The following is an 18,876-nucleotide window of genomic DNA, read 5'->3' on the forward strand; positions in this document are numbered from 1 at the left end:
AACAGGACCGATGCTCCAGACCCCAGTTTAAAAGAAGTGAGATGTCATTCAGCCAGGAGCAGGAGAAAGAGCAAGACCACCTCTATTTTGACAACAAACAGCGATCAGATTGGCTCAGCTACCACTGAACAGCACCCTTTAGTCTGTGCTAATCTAGCAAAGAAATTAATTGAACTATATTTACAGTCTCTTTTAGTTCAGATGAGTGCTGGCACGTTTTGGTGCTCTCTTAAGATGTAAATTCTTACTTCAGCGTCAAATTCTTTCTAGAGAAGCATATGGATTATCAAAGTTACTAGTAATTCAAATGTTTAACTGAAGCTCCACCATTCTGTGCTGTATCACTAAAAAACCTTAAGTCCGCTGTTCACTTGAACTGAAGACAACTTCAACTCATAGTCTTATAAATAGAAAGCACCAATATTTCCTTACTGTGATCACTGCTCGTGGAGGCCTTGGTACTCTGACAAACTTTGTATTTTGTACCCGTGGCTGAGACACAGTATTAATACTGACAGCGGACAGATTGCTTCTTGGCACAGAGTGCAAATTATCTGGAACAGGAGGGGAAGGTGGACCACTGTTACTTGAAGTTTCCTAACAAAATAAAACAAAAATACGGTCATAAGAATACACACTACACACAGCTATTTTAAAAGACATAACCATAAATGAGATTGTTCCATACATGTTTTGGAACATGGAATTGTGATTTAGGCAAACTATCCAAATGTATTAGGCAAATCTCATAATTCTGCAATAGTATCAAAAAGGCACACAAGAATATGCCTGTCATTCACAGGTCAATCACAAAAGATTCGCAAACTTTTAATGAGGTCAAAAACAATCCAAATTTTCAAAACCACAAACTTCGCTTCTCACTCCAAAAAAACAAAAAAAAAAAAACAAAAAAAACCCACACAGTTAACGTCTCCTAACTCTTTTTGCTAGAAGGTTGAAACAAAGTTAAGTGTCTCGTTTTCTAACTGACAGCTAATAAATAATAAACATTTTTTTGCAGAAAATAAAATGCCCATTCACCTGAATATACTCAATGTTCAGTACCTTGAAGTCTCGTAATTCCTTCAGAAATAAAAGCAAAGCTGCAATTTACAATTCAAAGGGTGTTCCAGACTGGCTTTTGTCTCGTTTTTTTGGGGGGGCAGTGGGTGATGGAAATTCAGAGAATTTTTTTAATTTTTTTATTTTTTTTTTTAAGTCACCAGAAAGGCAGCATTAAAAAGCCTGTAATCCTCACTTAGCAGGTCACATTTAAGTTTTGGTCAAGATTGCCATCTAGAGGTTTACATTCAAAAACCAATGGAATACCTCAGATCTGAAAGCTCGTTTGTTGGCTAAAGACTTGAGTAATTCTTCTCTTAACAGCATCTCCTCTTCCTCTTCCTCATCGGCAAATGGAGGTTTTGGTGGCTGTTCAGGCTCTTCAGGGGGAAGAGGTGGAAGAGGTGGAGGCGGCTCAAGCGAAACACAAGAAATACCCTCTACATAAAGTTGGCTCAAAGACGGTACAGGCTAAGAGAAAAAGGAAAACAAGGGTTTGAAATGTGAAAATCACTACTAATGATTATTTAACAGAGGTTGAGACCTAAATTATTTAGCAGAGGTTGAGATCTAAATTATTTCATGAATCCTGTACCAGCTACTAGAAAGTCTATCCCAGCTGAAACCAGGACACCCCTCTAGGTAGTAAGTCAGAGAATAAGCATATCTACATACATGGCCTAGAGATAAGAGGCAAAGTTGCCTTGCACTAACAATTCCAAATCATTATTTTTCCTTATGTGCTTCAGATAATTTTTACTTTCTATTAGGGAACAGCATAGCTCTAACAATGAAGACAAAATAGAGAGAATTTCAATTAAACAGGAATTGGATCAGCAAAAAAATAGCTGAAATAAACAGTTTTAGAAAAGCAACCACAAGTCTATCAGGTAGTTCAAGGGAATCACCAAATAAAGAATTGTATCAAAACCAGAATCTAAATTTAATCCTAACTTTAGCATTAGAAATAAGATACAAACGAGAATTATCAACATTTTCAAAAACGCACTCCTTTCAAGGTTACTTACTGGAATCGGAGGTGGCAGTGGCAAGGAAATTGGTGGTACTGGAGGTGGGAAATATCCTATTGGACACTCAAAGAAAGGAGGTTGCACTGGAGAAGCAGCTGTAATTAAAAAAATTAGCGAGTATAAGAAATCTGGCAGGTAATTACTAAAGACCAACTCATGCTTATACTTCAGATTTAATGCAGCAGAAGGAGACAACAAATGTTTTTACTATGCACCAATTTGAAAGGTAACACACCAGACACACAGTGCATTTACCTCTTACATATATGTACAGAAAAAGAGTAGTTACCTGTCCTTTTTCTATTTTACATACAAAATGCAAGTACAGCCAAATAGTACTACTAAGGTAATGATTCCAAATGGTTCAGCCCTCATATTTGATTTAATTTGCAGGAATCAACCTTCTTAAACTATGTATCTCGGAGTGTCCTGATTACTGGCTACCAAAAATACAATACAAACTAGGACAGAAGCAGACCAAATGCACAGCTGGTACTGAATTATAAAACATAAAACTAGAGCTTGAGATGCTTCATCGAGAAGATTCATGTAGCTTACATGTCCAAAACACCACATGCAGTATTTTAGCAAACTGATTTATAAGGAAGGCAGACAAGAAAGGATAAAAAAAAGGATGGAAGATGAAAAGCAAGATAATAAAAATGGCCAATAAAATAGTATGCCTAATGAAGCTTTCTCAACACTGCACATGTTGAGATGGAACAAGATGAGTACCTTAAATGCACCTCAAACTCAGAGTCAATAAATGACTTAGGCTAGAAGAGACCTCTGGAAGGCATATGCTCCAGCACAGGTGCTCAAAGCAGGGCTGCCCCAAAGCCAGGCTGCTAAAGGCCTTGTCAAGTCAAGTTCCAAATATACCTCAGGATGGAGATTCCACAACATTTCCAGTTAATCTGTTCTAGGGTTTAACCAACCTGTGTGAAAGTTTTCTATAATATCTAACCAGAATTTATTTTGTTACAATGTAACCGTTGCCTCTTGTCCTTCTGTTGCACATTCTGCAAGAGAGTTTGGCTCTGTCTTATCTATGCCTACTACGTAGTTGAAGACAGCAGCAAAAGCCTTCCTTAGCCTTCTCTTCTCAACACAAACTCAGCTCTCCCAGTCTCCTTCCATAAATCAAGTGCTCCAGCCCCCAACAAACTTCATGAAAAACAGGCCTGAAAGTCTCCCTTAGTCCAAAAGGTCCTTTGCTAGACTCCTTCTAGTACATCACTATCCTTCTCCTACCGTGAAACCAGAAAACTGATGCAGTCTCGTCAGTGTTTAACAGCCCCCTCCAACCACCCACTCATTATAGTCACAGTGCTACAACCCAGGCTGCAGTTCCTCTTTATCACCCAAAGCCACACTGCTGACTCACATTTCACCTAATGTTCACTGGGACTCCCAGGCCCTTTTTTGCAAAGCTGCTGTCTATCCAGTCAACACCCTGGGGCCCTTACTTTCTACACAGCTGCTTCGGAATGTAAAAGAACAAACTCTACAGTACTGCAACGAGAACAGTATAACCTTGAAGACCTTCAAAACACCACTACAGCAGAGATAGAGAAGAAAGAGTCAGCGTTAAAACAAGACAAAATTAGCTCACCTTAAAATGTTAGTTCTATGACTGCCACATCTCAAAAGACAGACTTTCCTTCTAAAATGATAGCTCATTTCTTACTTCTTAACTATTTTTACCAATTGCCATATAAGAAAACTGTAAATAAGTCTTACCTGGAGAGTTAGTTTCACTATCTGTATCCATAGCAACTTCATCATAATTATCATACTGATATATGCCTCCTGCACTATCTGTAGACTGCTTATCCAAAGACCATCTCAAGTCCGTATCTGAAGACTAAACACACAAAAAAGTGAATTTTATTTAGTGGGTCTTATGTTATTCTTTTAGAGCAAACCAATTAAAAGTAAATTTTAGAAACAGGCCCTCATAATTTTGACTTCTAATTGCTTTATAAATGCAATTTATTTAGCTTATACAAAAAGAGCAAACTGAAGATTACCTTTTAATCAAATCCATTGCAGGTAGTGACTTCACAAATTAACAGGCAGTTTTAAAACTGGATCTCTTTGGGGGTGGGGGGTTGTCATGATACATAGAAGCAAATTTTTAAACACCTATTAGGTCATTATGCATCTAGTAAATTGCCATGGTTATATATTGCTGAAACACCTGAAGAGAATTAAATGCTTTATTATTTCTGTTAATCTGCCAGGGCAATTACCAAGAGCACTTGAACTACCCTTGTTACAAACACCACAAAATTGCACTAGGATCATCTTCATCATGACAAAGGTGTGTTTAGGTGAAACACATTCTGATTGTTCCAAGACTGATGTCTCAGATGCAGAATCCTTTTATTGTCCCAAAAAAGCCACATACCACACTGAAATATCCCCAGAGACTGTCAACTAATAAATCAGATTGATTGGCATCCATATAGTTTAAGGCATTCTTTAAACAATGTTCAGTGAACACTGAAAATATACAGAACAGGTAAATATGACTTCTTAGACTCAATTTGTATCTTTCAAAGGCATGCAATAGACATTTTGTAGCTTTTAGAATTTCTACTGTTTACAGTTAAACACTTTCAGCCTCAACTTTCCACTCATTATTACTATTATAAATGGGACTCTTCTGTAACATGACCTCAGATAGGGAGTCCCAATTCCCTTTGTTGCAGTTTCATTTCTCCTTACAGCATCAGTAGCTCCAAGCACTTGAAGCATCTAGCTGCAGCAGCTGTACTGCTTCCATGATGAAAAAATTAATGAAGTCATTTTTTCTGTAGTGTATCAATGTTTTAGAGACAGAACATTAGTGATTCAAGTGCCTTTTGCTAATCTCAAGATGAGAGAATGAAGACAGTCTACAAGTGTAGCATGATGACCACTGCAGTAACTCTATTCCTTCACAAATTTGATACAACTGCCATCCTGTAACGAGGCTGAAGTAACTCTTTTGTGTCTGAGCATATTCTGTACCTTGACAAATTAAAGAATACTAAAAAGAAACCAACCCTCAGCTGGTATTTTGAAAGAAGCAGGCCACTGAAGTTGGCCACTTTTATTGACACAAAAAGTTTGAAGATGGAGAAAAAACTGCAATCTAAGAGAAGAAAGCCAAGAAAGTTTGATGGACTGGTTTGCGTCAAATTACAGACTGCTCTTTGATCACAACATTCAAAATATCTTTAGGATGAAAATGCTTTACCACTGACTTGCAAATGTACAAATCATACAAAACTGATCTTACCAAACCCAAAGGGAATCCCTGTCTAGCACAGGATTGAAACACTGGAAGCACTGAAGTATGCTGAGCTTTTCTCTCTCTTTTTTTTTTTTTTTTTTAAGGGGAGACAGAAGGGACATAGAAGCAGGAGGGGCAAGACAGAAATCACTCATGAATCTCAAATATAACACTTGAACAGCATATAACAAATTTGTTACCCTGCTTCTTGATCTCCTCTTTCCTCCAACTAGCTTCATAAATCGATTGTACTGCTCTTCTTGATTTGAGAGGTCCCTAATTTTTCTGATTTCTTCTTCTCTCTTTCTTCTCTCCTCTTCCTCTTCTTGTTTCCTCTGGTCTTCCTCTTTCTGACGCCTGTCTTGTTCCTTTTGCTGCTGCATCTTTTTTGACGTCTTCGTCTGTTGTTTCCTCAAAGCCTGCTTGGCTTTAAATAAAAAGATACATGATTAACTGCACCTTACCTAAATGGTTCCCCCTAATCCTAGAGCTTTGAGTAGATGTATGGGGTTTTAGAAGGATTAAAGGCTCATTGCCCAATGTTTCACAAAACATACTTTTTTTTTTTCATTTCAGAGGTCATGCCATTGATAGCCATTTCAGTAACATTAAACTTATTACCTGTAGCACTAGGTTTTTTTGTTGAATGTGCTTTTGTACTGGCTTTGACTTTCTGTGTTACACTTTTCGTTTTTGTTAATTTTTCCTTGCTTTCCTTCATCACCTGTTGTTCTTTTTGCTGCCATTTTTTACTAGCAGACTGAAGTGCAAGAAGCCTAAGTTGCAATTCAGACATCTCCTCCTCATCATCAAGCAGCTTCTTGAGAAAAAAAAGAGAAGAAAGGGTAAGACAAAAAGTCAAGAAACATCATTTAATAGCTAAATCTATTTTGAAAAAGTGTTTTGAAGTCTGTGCCAAAATTTATACCACGAGAAAGCTTAAAAATCCTACTGTACTCTTAAGTGTCATTCTTTAAGACTGGACTGCTTCTATTACTGAAACGTTTCAGGACTGCAATTTGGAAAAGCCATCAGAGTATCATAATGCAATTATGCCTCATCTATGGAGGAATACTTTCTCACCTTTTCAGATGTAACATCTGAACTGCTAAGCTTTCGCACTGATGTTTGTTCTTTGTCTTCTGTACCTGCCAAAAGAAAAATACCGTATTTGAGTTGTTTCTCATGAGACAGAAATACTTTAGAATGAAGTGCAGAATTTAATCCATACAAACATATTTTATCAGTATCATTGGTATATAGTGTAAAACAGAATAGGCAGTTGTACGTATAAGATCACATTAACAAACATTAATATAAACTTGGCATGTCTCATGAAGTCCACATCATCAAGATGGCATAAGCCTAAGGCAAGATTTGTCATTTTTTAATAATTCTCTGTCTTAGGGTTGACACGTACTTCCCCAAGAAGCAGAGAAAAACTTCAGAGACAAAAAGATTTGGAGACAAGGGGAAAAGAAGGCTTCTTGCCATCTATTTTATGCTAACATGTCACGTCAGCTGCTGTCCTTAGCATCTCAGATTCCACTGGCAGCTATTTTGGGTAACTGGTCAGTCTTTTGCAGAATTAAATATAAAGGCCCAAAGCTGCAGTAAGAACACACTTGCTCCATTTCATGCCAAAGGAAAACAGAAAAGAGTTATGCTATGGAAATGAATAGTGAATAGTAATACTTTTCTGCTAAACATCAAGATGTTGACATACTAATTTGCTGGACTGCCCAAAAGCTGTATTTATTGTATAGTTTATACGGATACACATTATTACATAATATACATAATGCTGTATATTATACCATTACATAATTTAAAGATTATAGCTAATAACTATTAATATAATTGATAGCAAAATTATAACTATATAATTTATATATAACCACACATATATACATTTATCTGCATCAGAGGAGGAAATAAACATTTAGAGAGAAGCTTGGACATATTTTCCATTATTAGCCTTTCTTCAAAGAGATTCCTTCCCACAATTCAAATTGGTAGAAAATAAGTTTCCACTCCATACAGCTTTTAATCTTCCTAGAATTTTACAAAAAGTCACATTCAGAAAGGCACAGTTTAAAACATACCAAGACCTTATACCTAAATGAAAATGGCATGTAGCAAACACTAAAGGTCTTCCTGCTTGCACATGCATGCATTTTTTAAAAGCACACATACAAGACAAAGAAAAATAATATCTAATACACATACATATTCTAAAAGAAAATTCAAAAAGGTTATTACACTAAGAAAAGATCCTAAAATTTCAGTCCACAGGATGGAAGTAGGGAGACACGGATGGTACAGTAGTTTCTGTGATGCAGACAGACATATGCAGGGACATACTACACAAACTAAAATGCTCTTTCAAACCAGAAGGGGACAATACAGGCAGAACAGACTAATGGGCAAGGAGGGAAGGAAAGCAGGCAATACTGTAAAGCTCCTGTCAGAACAGCAGAACCATGAAGAATTAATTCTTGAAAGAGACACAGACTTCCCTGAGCTTTAAGTTCCTCAACTTCAACAAGTCTGGAGAAACATCCAGTACACCATTTGAAAATAAAAATAATGGGAAAACCAAATTTTGCTAATTTTCTAATATATGCATAATCAAGTAGTATACATTCACTTGATATACATGAATCTGCAGTAACTCAAATCAGCTGGGTTTTTCCACTTTGGAAGCCTGTATTACCTTGTCATGAATGGTCACTCTCACACATAATCTGTTTGCTTTCAGACCATTCTTATGTCATATGTTTAAGTGGTGTGCAAAAATTAAGATGCTTTTAATGTGTATACTATAGCATTTCTTTTTACTATCATATGAACTGTATTTTCAACTTCAGTGCCCCTAAGTTTTGAAGTTGGTTGGTGTTTTTTTTTAAACTGTTTTGCTTTTTAAATAGCTCTTTTACTCCTGCCTTGCCATGTTCTCTTCCTGCAGGCTACTGGTTTTTCTTCTATGGTCAGATCTGTTGTTTTTCCTCATGTCTCCCATTAAAAACTGCATTACCTCGTAAAGAATATCACAATCTATTTTTTCCCTTTTTTTTTTTATTAATGGGAAAGACAAGGGGAAAAAATACCTAGAATGAGGTGGTTTAACTACTAATTATCAGTTTTCTCTTTTGGTTTATTTACAGGCTTTGTCTTCTAAATTCTTATTCTGAAGTTACATATAAATCATTCTGACTTTCACTGCTCTAGTCCTACCTTTCTTCATAGTCCTACTAATTACTCACCTGTAGTCTTAACCCATCCATTTACTACTTTGTCTCTTCCCACTCAAATTGATAGTTCACACACATTGACAAATTAGCTAACATAAGATGACAAGTGATATCCACAAGCACACCCTCAACCACAGCAAATACTTATTAGAACTAGATGAAGCCTCAGAACAGGAAGCTTAAGCTAGCTGCCTTATTTTGCTGCAGACTTAGAAGTAAGCTCAAGGACTTTTATCACAGGTCAGCTGGACATGATAACTTGTTTCTCACTAACTAGTTCATGCATCTGAGCAATTATGCTCTTTGGCTTGCAGTCCAGAACTACCTGGACAAGAAACTTATTCTACCCTTCTGTTACATTTCTTCTACAAATCCTTTCTATTTCTGGCCCATGATTTCTTCACTATTCATGAATATCAATAACGACCAAATTAATTCTGGTGAAAATATCTCATAAAGGCTTGTTACACTGAAGGAAGCACATAAAGATGAAATGCAGAAAAAGATGTCTCTAAATGTTATCTTTTCAGCTAAAAAAACCCCACATTTTGCTTCTGCAAAAAGAACATGGGAAAAACAGAAGAAAAACTTTCAGTGAAAGCCAATGATTTCTGCTGTGAACAGCAACTAAAACCTTCAAGTCTTGTCCTCATGCTTAACTATCAGTTAGTCTAAGAAAACACATTAATTAAAAAAAAACAAAAACAGGCTTTCAAGCATGTTTATGCAATTCAAGGAATTACATAAAAACAGGAGTTAAGTACATTCATTCTGTAACTTAAAACATTTAACATTTTAATTAAAATAAGTATTTTAATTGAAGTAAAGTTTTCCCCCGCACCTAATAAATATGACAGATAATGGCAAGCAAAAAGAACTTTACAAGCTAAAACAACTTTACAAGTATTTACCTTGGCCAGATTCTGTGACTTCAGATTTTTGCGATGACTGTTTCGTTCCTTCTTTGCCTTTTTTTAACCTGCTCCTCTCAGCTGGAGTAGGCAGTTTTTGTCTGAGAGGTTTCAGTTCAAATGCCTGAAAGGCTATAACCGGATTTTTCTCCTCAGGAGATACTTCTTTTATAGCATCCGTTGTAATACTGTCATTTTCTACAGTTATTTGGTCCTCAGTGTCTGCTGTTTTATCATCATCTTGTTGTTCATTTTCTTCCCTGTTGCTCAAAGCCAGTCGTTCATCTTTATTAATGTATTCAAGCTCTAATTGTATCTGCTTATACTTCAAGAGCAGGTCCTCAAAACTTTCTTCTACAGAGTTTTCATTTTTAGAAGAGTAGTTCTGCTTTCTAGACGGAGACCTTCCAAAAGTTTTGGCTGAATTACTGGTCAAGAAAACTAAGACAAGAACATGTATAACCTTAAAACAGTGGCGATATTACCACTGAAGACTAAATTATGACAAGCAGACTTAAGATCATTCTCATATATTTTCATTTTACCTTAAGGCTACCTTGAAAAATATCCCTTATAAATACAAGCAGCATGCAAAAGATGTAGCCATTATTATATATTAACAGCTTAAATAAACATTTTCTGAAACCAGCAATTTAAAAAATCCTACTTATGACAAGAATTTCACGAATTGCTGAGAAGTCTTGTCTCTTGCTCGCACCATCCTCCCAGAAACAACAGCTGAAAAAGGTTCCCTATCACAATCAGACTTACAAAGTTCATAACTCAAGTATTGAAGATAGGTTAAATTAATTCTCACTCATTTTATCCTTTCATAAAATTCTAAGTCTAGCCACAATACAATTATACACTGCAGTAACTGTAACTCAACAAATGAGGTAAGGCAGAGAATAATCAACTACTGAAGGGAATAAAAAAAGTGACTAAAGCCTTGCAATCAAAACATTCAAAAAATGCTAAAAGAGGATTGGGAATTACTAATTACTCAGAAAAGGTTGTCTATGCATGCCCAAGGGATAGATTTTCTTGACAACATGTTGTCCAAGGCAGGCAATGGAAATATTCTTAGGCAATAGTATCCTGAATAAAAGTTCTCATTATTAAAGGTTCACTTCCTCTTACCTTAACCTGACACTTGAAAAGCTAAACTATCCTGTAAAATAATCACGCTCGAGGGGAAATCTTTTTGGATACCGAGTCAGGTTTGACTCATTTGACTTTCAGTATCAACCCTGCTGCGATAACAGCTGACTCACACCCGGTTCTGCGAAATGCTTTTTCATCAATGTCATCTCTTAAAACAATAAATTGAGTAAAACTAAAAGTTAAAATAGGTGTCCTCTGAATGCAGGCATACTGAATCCAGAGGAAGATAACTTTGTATTTGTCTTCTGCTTACAATGTGCATTAACAACTCGGATGCTTCACTATGTTAACTTCTAATGTAAGTATGAAGAAGCTTGGTATGTATCCTACAAAAGCAACTTGTGTAGTATCAGGAAATATTCTGCTATACAATGCTTTCTTAAGCATCAGCACAAAAAGCAGAAACTAGTAAAGATAAACTACATAAAATCCCAGCAGGCAATCAAACAATCTATAAATATGCTAAAAATACTAAGAGCTGTGTGCAGTATAGCACCAAATTATGTAAGAAGTGTATTTGCCAAATTCACTTCCAACACATTTCTACGTCCAAAAAGACAACTACATTAGTGATTTTGTGAGTCACAGGAAAGTATGAAGCTAATTAAGAGATTTAACATCACTTATGAAAATAAGTCTAACTATTATTTGATATTGAAATACTTCAATAGCTTGTAGAGTCATCTAGAGTTGGGTAACAAGACAAAGCTTTGAGATTTTTTTTGTGCTCAGGATAACACAATTGCTAGAGCTCCCACAACAGTATTAAACAGAAATTCTGTGTTTCACATACATAGAAAATTTTTTTATACATGGATCTACACACAGAATGCAAGACTACATGGAATGCTATGAAAGAGACAGGCACATATACGTTAAAACAACAGTTATTCTTCAATCAATCCAAGAGACCTCATCCTACAACAACAACAACAGACCAACTGAAGAAACTGGGGGGTTAGAAGTGAAGAAAAATGTACACTGTGAAGGGCTCAGAATTCAATGGAAACAGGAAGTAATAATTTGGTCTTGTATTTCAGACTCAAAATTCCACAATTCTCCATGCAAGAACTTCTGCAGAATGACTATGCAACAGCTTCATGCTCAAAGTTGCTGGGAATTAAGAGAAAAGCATATTAAAAGCTAATACCCAAAGAAAAGTAAGAAGAACTCTTGAAGTATTCCACCGTGTCATTTACTCCATTTACACATACACTCCTACAAGCACTGTGCAAAGTACTAGTTCCAAAGATAAAGAAGAAAAAGCCATCTCTCTCTCTCTCAGCAGACGCTTAAAACATTTCACTTTCCTGGGGGAACTCCAAATACCACTCCACGGCACAAGCCTCCTTGTACCAGTTGATGTGAAGGTCTCTTCTGAAGTCACACGCCCATGAACTACACCCCTACTCCATTAATATTAGCAACATGGAGGTACTGTAATATTTAGGAATACTGTAATATTGACTCCTTTAGGTGGCAAGGATATGAAAAATACAGAAAATAACTTCGATTGAGAGAAAATCATGGGCCTTCCTTACCTGTATGATCCATGAACAACTGAATGTCACTTATTAAACAGCAACAGTATTAGAACCTTCTCTGTCATGTTTAAACAGAAGAGTGCATCTTAGGTATTGGGGGAGGGGAGAAGACTTGCTCATTTTCTGCTTTTCGTTTGAAAATGGGATTATCTGTTTCTGAATGCTCTATTAAAAGGGAGAAGGAGACTGTATCGGTATTAACAAGCATTGCAAGGTCTGTTTAGGATGATCAATAAGTTTGCCCTGCAAATTACTCATTACACAGAAAGTGACCGTTTTCTGGTACTCGGAGCAACACCGCAAATTAAGAGATTTAAAATCTATTTTCAGCACTAGAACAGTCTTACCGTGCAACCTTGGGCAAATCACACCTTCACTCACTGCCTCTCAAAATAAGATCCTTGAACGAAGATTTCTTATGAAGACTTCAGTGACACTGTAACTTTACCAGATCAGATTAAATAAAAGCATCTCTTTATCACTAGTTTACACACTCCATCCACACTAAAAAAAAAAATGTAATGACACTGATAAATAATATTGTATCTAAAGTAACACAAGGATCCAATGAGTAGCTTTCAAAGCCTTAAGTACTGGCACAAATAGGAAAAATTCCTGTTCCTGGGATCAACCAGCAGAGTCAAGCAAGGAACACACATCCTTTGGCCATTGGTATGGAGGACAACAAAACACTGTAAGATTCTGGAGAATAGGTTTTAACCACTAGTTCTCTGGCTCAGGGTTTGTGTTGTTTTTTTTTTTTACACTCGTCTTCATTTTCAGTGAGGCAACAGCACAGTTACATCAAGTTTCAGTACCAGGCAGCCCCTAAGTTACACTGAGAGGAGCTTGTTCCACCACTTTTGCAGTTCCTACTCCTAAAAGGAAGAAATATTAGAACACTATTAAAAGCCACCTAAGCAACTCTAAGAGCGATCAGTGGAGAACATCCTACAAGGAATGCTGGGTATGGCTTTATAGAGAAATAGAGCTTTCCTATGTTATTCAAACTTCAGTATAAACCACATTCTGTGCACACAGTCCCAGTTCAACTTAGGTTTAGCTTTAAAGTTAGCTTTAGCTATGTGTAAGAGCCTCTGAAGGGCTGGAAGCGAAAATGAAAAAACAGTGGATCCTTCGTTGCCCAATAAGGGAAATTAACAAGCTTAGGGTTTTAGCTTAACAACTGTGACGGTTTAATTATATACATTAAAACTGCCGCACCAAAGACTGACCCCGCTTCACAAGATTCGCACTTCGGGCTAGAAAAGCAGCCACCTGGGATCCAATCGACTAAGGCTTTGTTTCAGGCTACACTTTTTCCCTAGAAGGGACTGATCGGCCAGGTCGCAAGCCAGGTCACGGCAGTAAATCCGGCTTCCCAGCAGCCTCTCCTCGAGAAGCAGGGCCTGCTGCCCCAGCCAGATCCTGGGCCTGGAAGGGGAGCCCCGTCCCCGTCCCGTTACCCCTACGGGAGTCCTGCTACCGGGACGGGAAGGAAAACCGGCCCTTCCCGGGGCTTTCGGCACCAACACCCCCAGGCCCACCCCAGCAGCACGGCCTCCCCGCCCTCCCCTCCCTCTCACGTCTCAAGGATACATTTTCGAGGCGAGGGCTCCCTCCAGCCCTGGCTGCCACCGAATCCGGCGCCTCCTCCCCCTCCGGGCGGCCTCCCCGGAGGGTTGCCTCCCCGATCGCCGCTGCCTCGGCTCCTACCCCAGCGCCCTCCTCCCCTGTAGGGCCGGCCTCGGAAGCGGAATCGATCCAAGGCACTGTGACTGCGTTCCCAAAATGAGAGCCGGGGGCCCGTCTCGGAATGCGAACCCGACGGCATCCGCGGCGCCGGCATGGGCGGCGGGTGGGAGCGGAACGAGTCCTTGGGCCGATACCCGCCGTGGCCGTGCAGGTGCCCCATCTCCGGCGGGGGCTGGTGCCGCGAGCGGGGGAAGGGCCGGCCGGAGGAGGAGGAGGAAGAGGAGGAGGAGAGGGAGATGCCCCCGCGGAGGCCGGGAGGCGGCCTGCGCCTCGAGTAGGGCCTGCTGCTGACGAGGCCGCCGCCGGGCTCGCCGCCACCACCGCCGCCGCCGCCACAGGGCCCGAAGCCGTTGTTGTCATCGTCGCTGATTTCGCCGTCTTCCAGCTCCCCTTCCTCCTTCGGGGAAAGCCCGCTAGGATCCAGCACCGCCGCCGCCGCCGCCGCCTCCGCAGGCGCAGCAGCAGCGGCAGCCGCCGCCTCCGCGGCCGCCATGGGGCCCAGGACCGAACGGTCTCCGGCCAAGGCACAGCGCGGCCCGGCCCCTCAGCCGCTCGGGCGGTTTCGTTTCCTGCGCAGGGCGGCCCGGCGCCGCGCCTCGCCCCTTCCCCGCTGCCCGCCCGCCCGCCTCTGCCCTGCCCCGCCCCGGCCCGTCGGGAACTCTCGCGAGATCGGCGCGGGGTATCCTGGGTAGCGTAGTTCCCAACTCGGGGCGAGGCCGCGTCAGTGAAGGGGGTGGGGGAAAGCCGGTGGCTCAGCCTATAGCGGGGCGGTGGCGGGGGGCGGGAGCCAATGGGGGTTCGAGCCGCCATGTTGGTAAAGGAGGCGAGTGGGAAGGGCCGCCATCTTGTTGAAGGGAGGCGGGTTGTGTGGTGGAGGGTGGTGGTGGCGGCAGCGGCGGGCTGCCGTGCTCTTCGTCTCCGCTACAAGACTGTCAATGGCAACTTCCCGTAGCACTGTCCGGGGCAGCGCCGACTACGGCGCGGGTCCTCCCGGGTGCTCGTTCCCCCGAGCCGCAGACCCTTTCTCTTGTCAGTGGGGCCCGTGTAGTGCGGCCCCCCAAACGGTGCACAAGCTTCTAAAGAAGGAAAAGCAGCGGGCGTTCTGGCAGTGCCCGGCACCCTGGTAGGCATTGGTAACCCGCCAGCTCCCTCCCAGTAGCTCAACTGCTGTTAAAATTTTTAAGAAGGAGTTTTCAGGGTAGCCCGCCTGACCTGTAATTGCCTTGAAGTTCAGATGGGCCCTAATGGCTTCTGTGAATGTAATGGAAAGTGAGCATCGGAGAGGGTAAAGCGGTTGCATAAACTCCTTAAGTAATTTCTTTTAATTTCACTTCTCTGAGTGTTCTGGTACTACCTCATCTGTTTCAGGGGCTTGGCATCCTACTGATGTACCTAAGAAAAGATGTACTTGAGAAGTGATACACTTACAGAGTGATTTACTTAAGAAGACCACAAAGGTCTTGTGAAATAAGATATCCTTTGTATATACAAGGCATGCCTTGCTAACGACTGAGCCCCTGAAGGAGAACTCAAAGACTGATAAGAAAGGAACATCCTACCCCAGGAGGTGCAGAGAAGTTGAAAAATTGCTAATAGGCATGAAGTCAGCCAACATCTTTGATAACTGGAGGAAAGGTAAAGGCGGCAGGGGGAGATCACAACCACCGACTCAATTGAAGACCAAAACGCTTGCGCTGTGGAAAAAAAGAACACTACCTTTAATTTGAATCAGGGAAACTAACCCAATAGAAACCGTACTAGATAAGTGACTCCCAGTAACAGTTTTAGGGAAGAACTTGGAAATGGAATATGTATAACTGAACTGTATGTGGATTACCACCTAGCCCCCATCTTTGCGCAAATATGAATTGGAATAAGATACCTCTGCGTGGTGTGTAATTGGCGTTTTGCGCATGTGCACCAGGTAAACAGCCTCACTTGTGGGACAACACTAACAGGGTGCTGTCAGGTGAGCAGTGATGGCTTTCTTGGGCAGAAGGAGAAACCCTATTTTAAATAAAGCTTTTCAGCCTCTCTAAGTCAAATTGGCATCTCCTGGAAAACTCACAAAACTTGACTTTCAAAACTAATATCACAGTCCCCGAGAGCTCCTTTGCCATGATCATGCATGCTAAATGTCTTTGCAGACCTCCCATAGTTCCCAAACTTGGAGATAGACTGCTGCCTTTTTGTGCTTTTCCTGAGGGTGAATTATGAAGGGGTTTGTTTTTTTCAGTGAATAATGTGCTACAAAAGCACAAGTATCAAAAATAAAATTCAGTATCATGTTACTATTTATTTTTCTTCTTTGCCTTTCTCTCTAGATTTTCTTTAGATCCCACAAGAATAGGGAGAGTGGATAATGCATATGCTTTGTAAAGTCCAAAATGTTGTGCCAAAAAAACTTATTTTCTTTGCTCAAAACACTTTGCATCCTCTTGTTTTGGCCTAAGTGGACAAACTACATGACTTAGAATAGATACCATTCCAGTGACTTGACTTCATACAAAACTCAGAGTAATGGAATGTGTCTATCGTGCCAGATTTCTTTAATTTCTTCTATTTAAAACTGTGGATTCTATTAAGATATTTATAAGGAAGAATGAAGCAAGTTAAAAGTTTGCCTTTTTTTTTTTTTTTACAGGTGTCCATCATACTACAGTAGTGTGTTGTTTGTGTCAGTTCTTCTATTCAAATAGATGTTATCTCTAGAAATCATGCTTCACTGGTGTCTTATACTATTTTACTTATCCCACATTACTAAAAACATCCACAAATATGACACAGGACCTACTGAAAACTTTCTGAAGTAGCAGCTGGAGGTCAGGCAGTTTTCTTAAACAGGTGCTAGGTGCCTACGTCTGTGTCTGAAACCTGATCCACTGTAGTTACAGAGAAGTTTCAATATCACTGCATCTCAGCTGCAGAAATTTCCCTCCCAGCAGATGTTTGCTTACTTGGGCATCCCAGAGCTATGCATATATCTGGTTCCAGTTTCCTTTGTACAGTTACCTTTATTTCTAAGTGTTTTCATACACCAGTAGGAAATTAGAAATCAGTATTATTAGTGGGAAGGAAAATGTTTATAGCAATGTAAGGTATTGGCAAAAAAGCAGCAACTCTATGGGAAAATAACCTGATGTGCGTATTCCCACTCTATTGATTGTTACTGTATGTTTGCCTACAGTTCATCCAACAAGTGTGCTGAATTTATTCAACAATGCTGTATGAGCTGTATTATAAATTTCTAGCTGAGATACTTAACCATCTGAAAAAGAAGATGCTGAGAATCTTCCAGTGGTTTTGTGTATCCTATGTTATCATGTTCCCTTCTTTTATTTCAGTTATCTGATACTGCCTGCTTTTTTCTCTCATCTAGGGTTATCAGGCAAGTAATTTTATGTCTAAATTTTCAGGAAGAAGCAGATTCATTAACTGTATTCATCACTGTTAATAAACAGGGAAATTGCTAGTGTTAAATTCTGTTCTGTAAAGGGAATAAAATGGCATGTGTAAAAAGAATGTGTTGATCTGATGGTTTTGGTATCTACACATTTGAACAAGAGGCCATAAACATTTGAAAACTGCGAGGGAGCTGCCATTCAAAGAGAAGACATTAAGAAACTTCCTTGCTTATGGCACAGGTAGTAGATGAAGAATTTTTTTGTGAGGTTTCACTGCAGTGGGTAAATATAAGACAAAGACAAAAAATAAAAGAAATTTTATCTTAGCTGCATTTGACTTCCTGCCTTTGAAATAGATGATACTGCTGCTGGAGAACAAATTTGTGTGTTAAATACTGAATATGTTTTCAGTGAAGTACAAATGGAATAATTTAAATTACAGGAAAGCATACATCTTAATACTGGAATGCAGAATTTGATTTATTCTTTATCATGTTCCCTGAATATTACCTGCACCTCTAGACATGGGCAAAAAAGCACTGGAGAAATAGCATGTTTGTGAAGATGTATTTGAGTTACTGATATTTGTGTACATAAGCAGCTAAGACGGAATTAAAAGATATCTTCAAGATCTCTTCCTGTTACTCACCTCATGCAGTTGGTAACAAGTTTGTACTTAAATACCAAAGGTCACAGGGTGGTTACACACCTTTACTGCAACTAAGACTCATTTACGTATTTTACAAATGTGAACTATAACCATTAGTGCAGCTATCCTAATCCTAGCAGTATTATTTCTGTTAAGGTTTTAAATATCCCTGACACAAAAAATTACCATAGTCTTATTTGCTCATAATATGCGTCTCAAGCTCTTTATCCAGAGCTGAAAAACAATACTGGAGTTAGTGGTCTCAATAACGTTTTTGCTTGAGCTGACCTAATTTCTCATCCACAAAACATGAGAAAAATAAAATTTTCAAAGTTTGAGCCAGAAAATTAGTAACATGTTTACCACATAAATTAAATTATTACAAGTAAAGTGGAATCTTCTTTTTCAGAAGCACAATCTGAGCTTTAAGGACTGGGCCACATTTCAGAACATAAAAGGCATTCAGTATCTTTTGGTACTATAATGTTTGGCTGAGGCTAACTATATGGTTATTTTTGTTCCGTTCCTGTTTTCTAAGTGTCAGTTATGACTGTCCGATACCAATACAAGATTTAGCCTAGCCAAGTTTAAGCTTAATTCACTTTACATTAAATTGAAACTTGTATTGATTTATTTGGTCTGGCTGGGATGGAGTTTCTTCATCGCAGCCCGTATGGTGCTGTGTTTCGGGTCCGTGGCTAAGAGTGTAGATAACGGACCAGTGTTTCGGCTGCAGCTGATCCCTGCCGGCACAGCCTCGAGGCTCGCTCCTTTTTCCACTCTGCCCGTGCCCCCGTGAGTGGGCTGGGGGTGGGCAGG

General features: G+C 39.7%; 1 protein-coding gene across 4 annotated transcripts in view; it reads right to left on the reverse strand.

The window, feature by feature from the left end:
• Window positions 1–14,601, reverse strand: part of ZFC3H1 (zinc finger C3H1-type containing) — a 43,592-nt gene extending 28,991 nt beyond the window's left edge. The window contains exons 1-10 of one of the 4 annotated variants that reach the window (XM_049792003.1): window positions 12,597–13,808; window positions 12,247–12,414; window positions 9,542–9,982; window positions 6,460–6,524; window positions 5,998–6,196; window positions 5,577–5,803; window positions 3,837–3,960; window positions 2,091–2,188; window positions 1,330–1,533; window positions 433–597 (exon numbers count right to left, since the gene is read on the reverse strand). In XM_049792003.1, coding sequence (XP_049647960.1) covers window positions 433–597; window positions 1,330–1,533; window positions 2,091–2,188; window positions 3,837–3,960; window positions 5,577–5,803; window positions 5,998–6,196; window positions 6,460–6,524; window positions 9,542–9,982; window positions 12,247–12,259 — 1,536 coding nt within the window. In that variant the 5' untranslated portion in view covers window positions 12,260–12,414; window positions 12,597–13,808. The other 3 variants (XM_049792001.1, XM_049792000.1, XM_049792004.1) reach the window with 3 other exon arrangements.
• Between the last annotated feature and the right edge of the window lie 4,275 nt (window positions 14,602–18,876).

The sequence above is a fragment of the Accipiter gentilis genome, chromosome 34, assembly GCF_929443795.1.
Source record: "Accipiter gentilis chromosome 34, bAccGen1.1, whole genome shotgun sequence".
Classification (NCBI taxonomy): Eukaryota; Metazoa; Chordata; class Aves; order Accipitriformes; family Accipitridae; genus Astur; species Astur gentilis.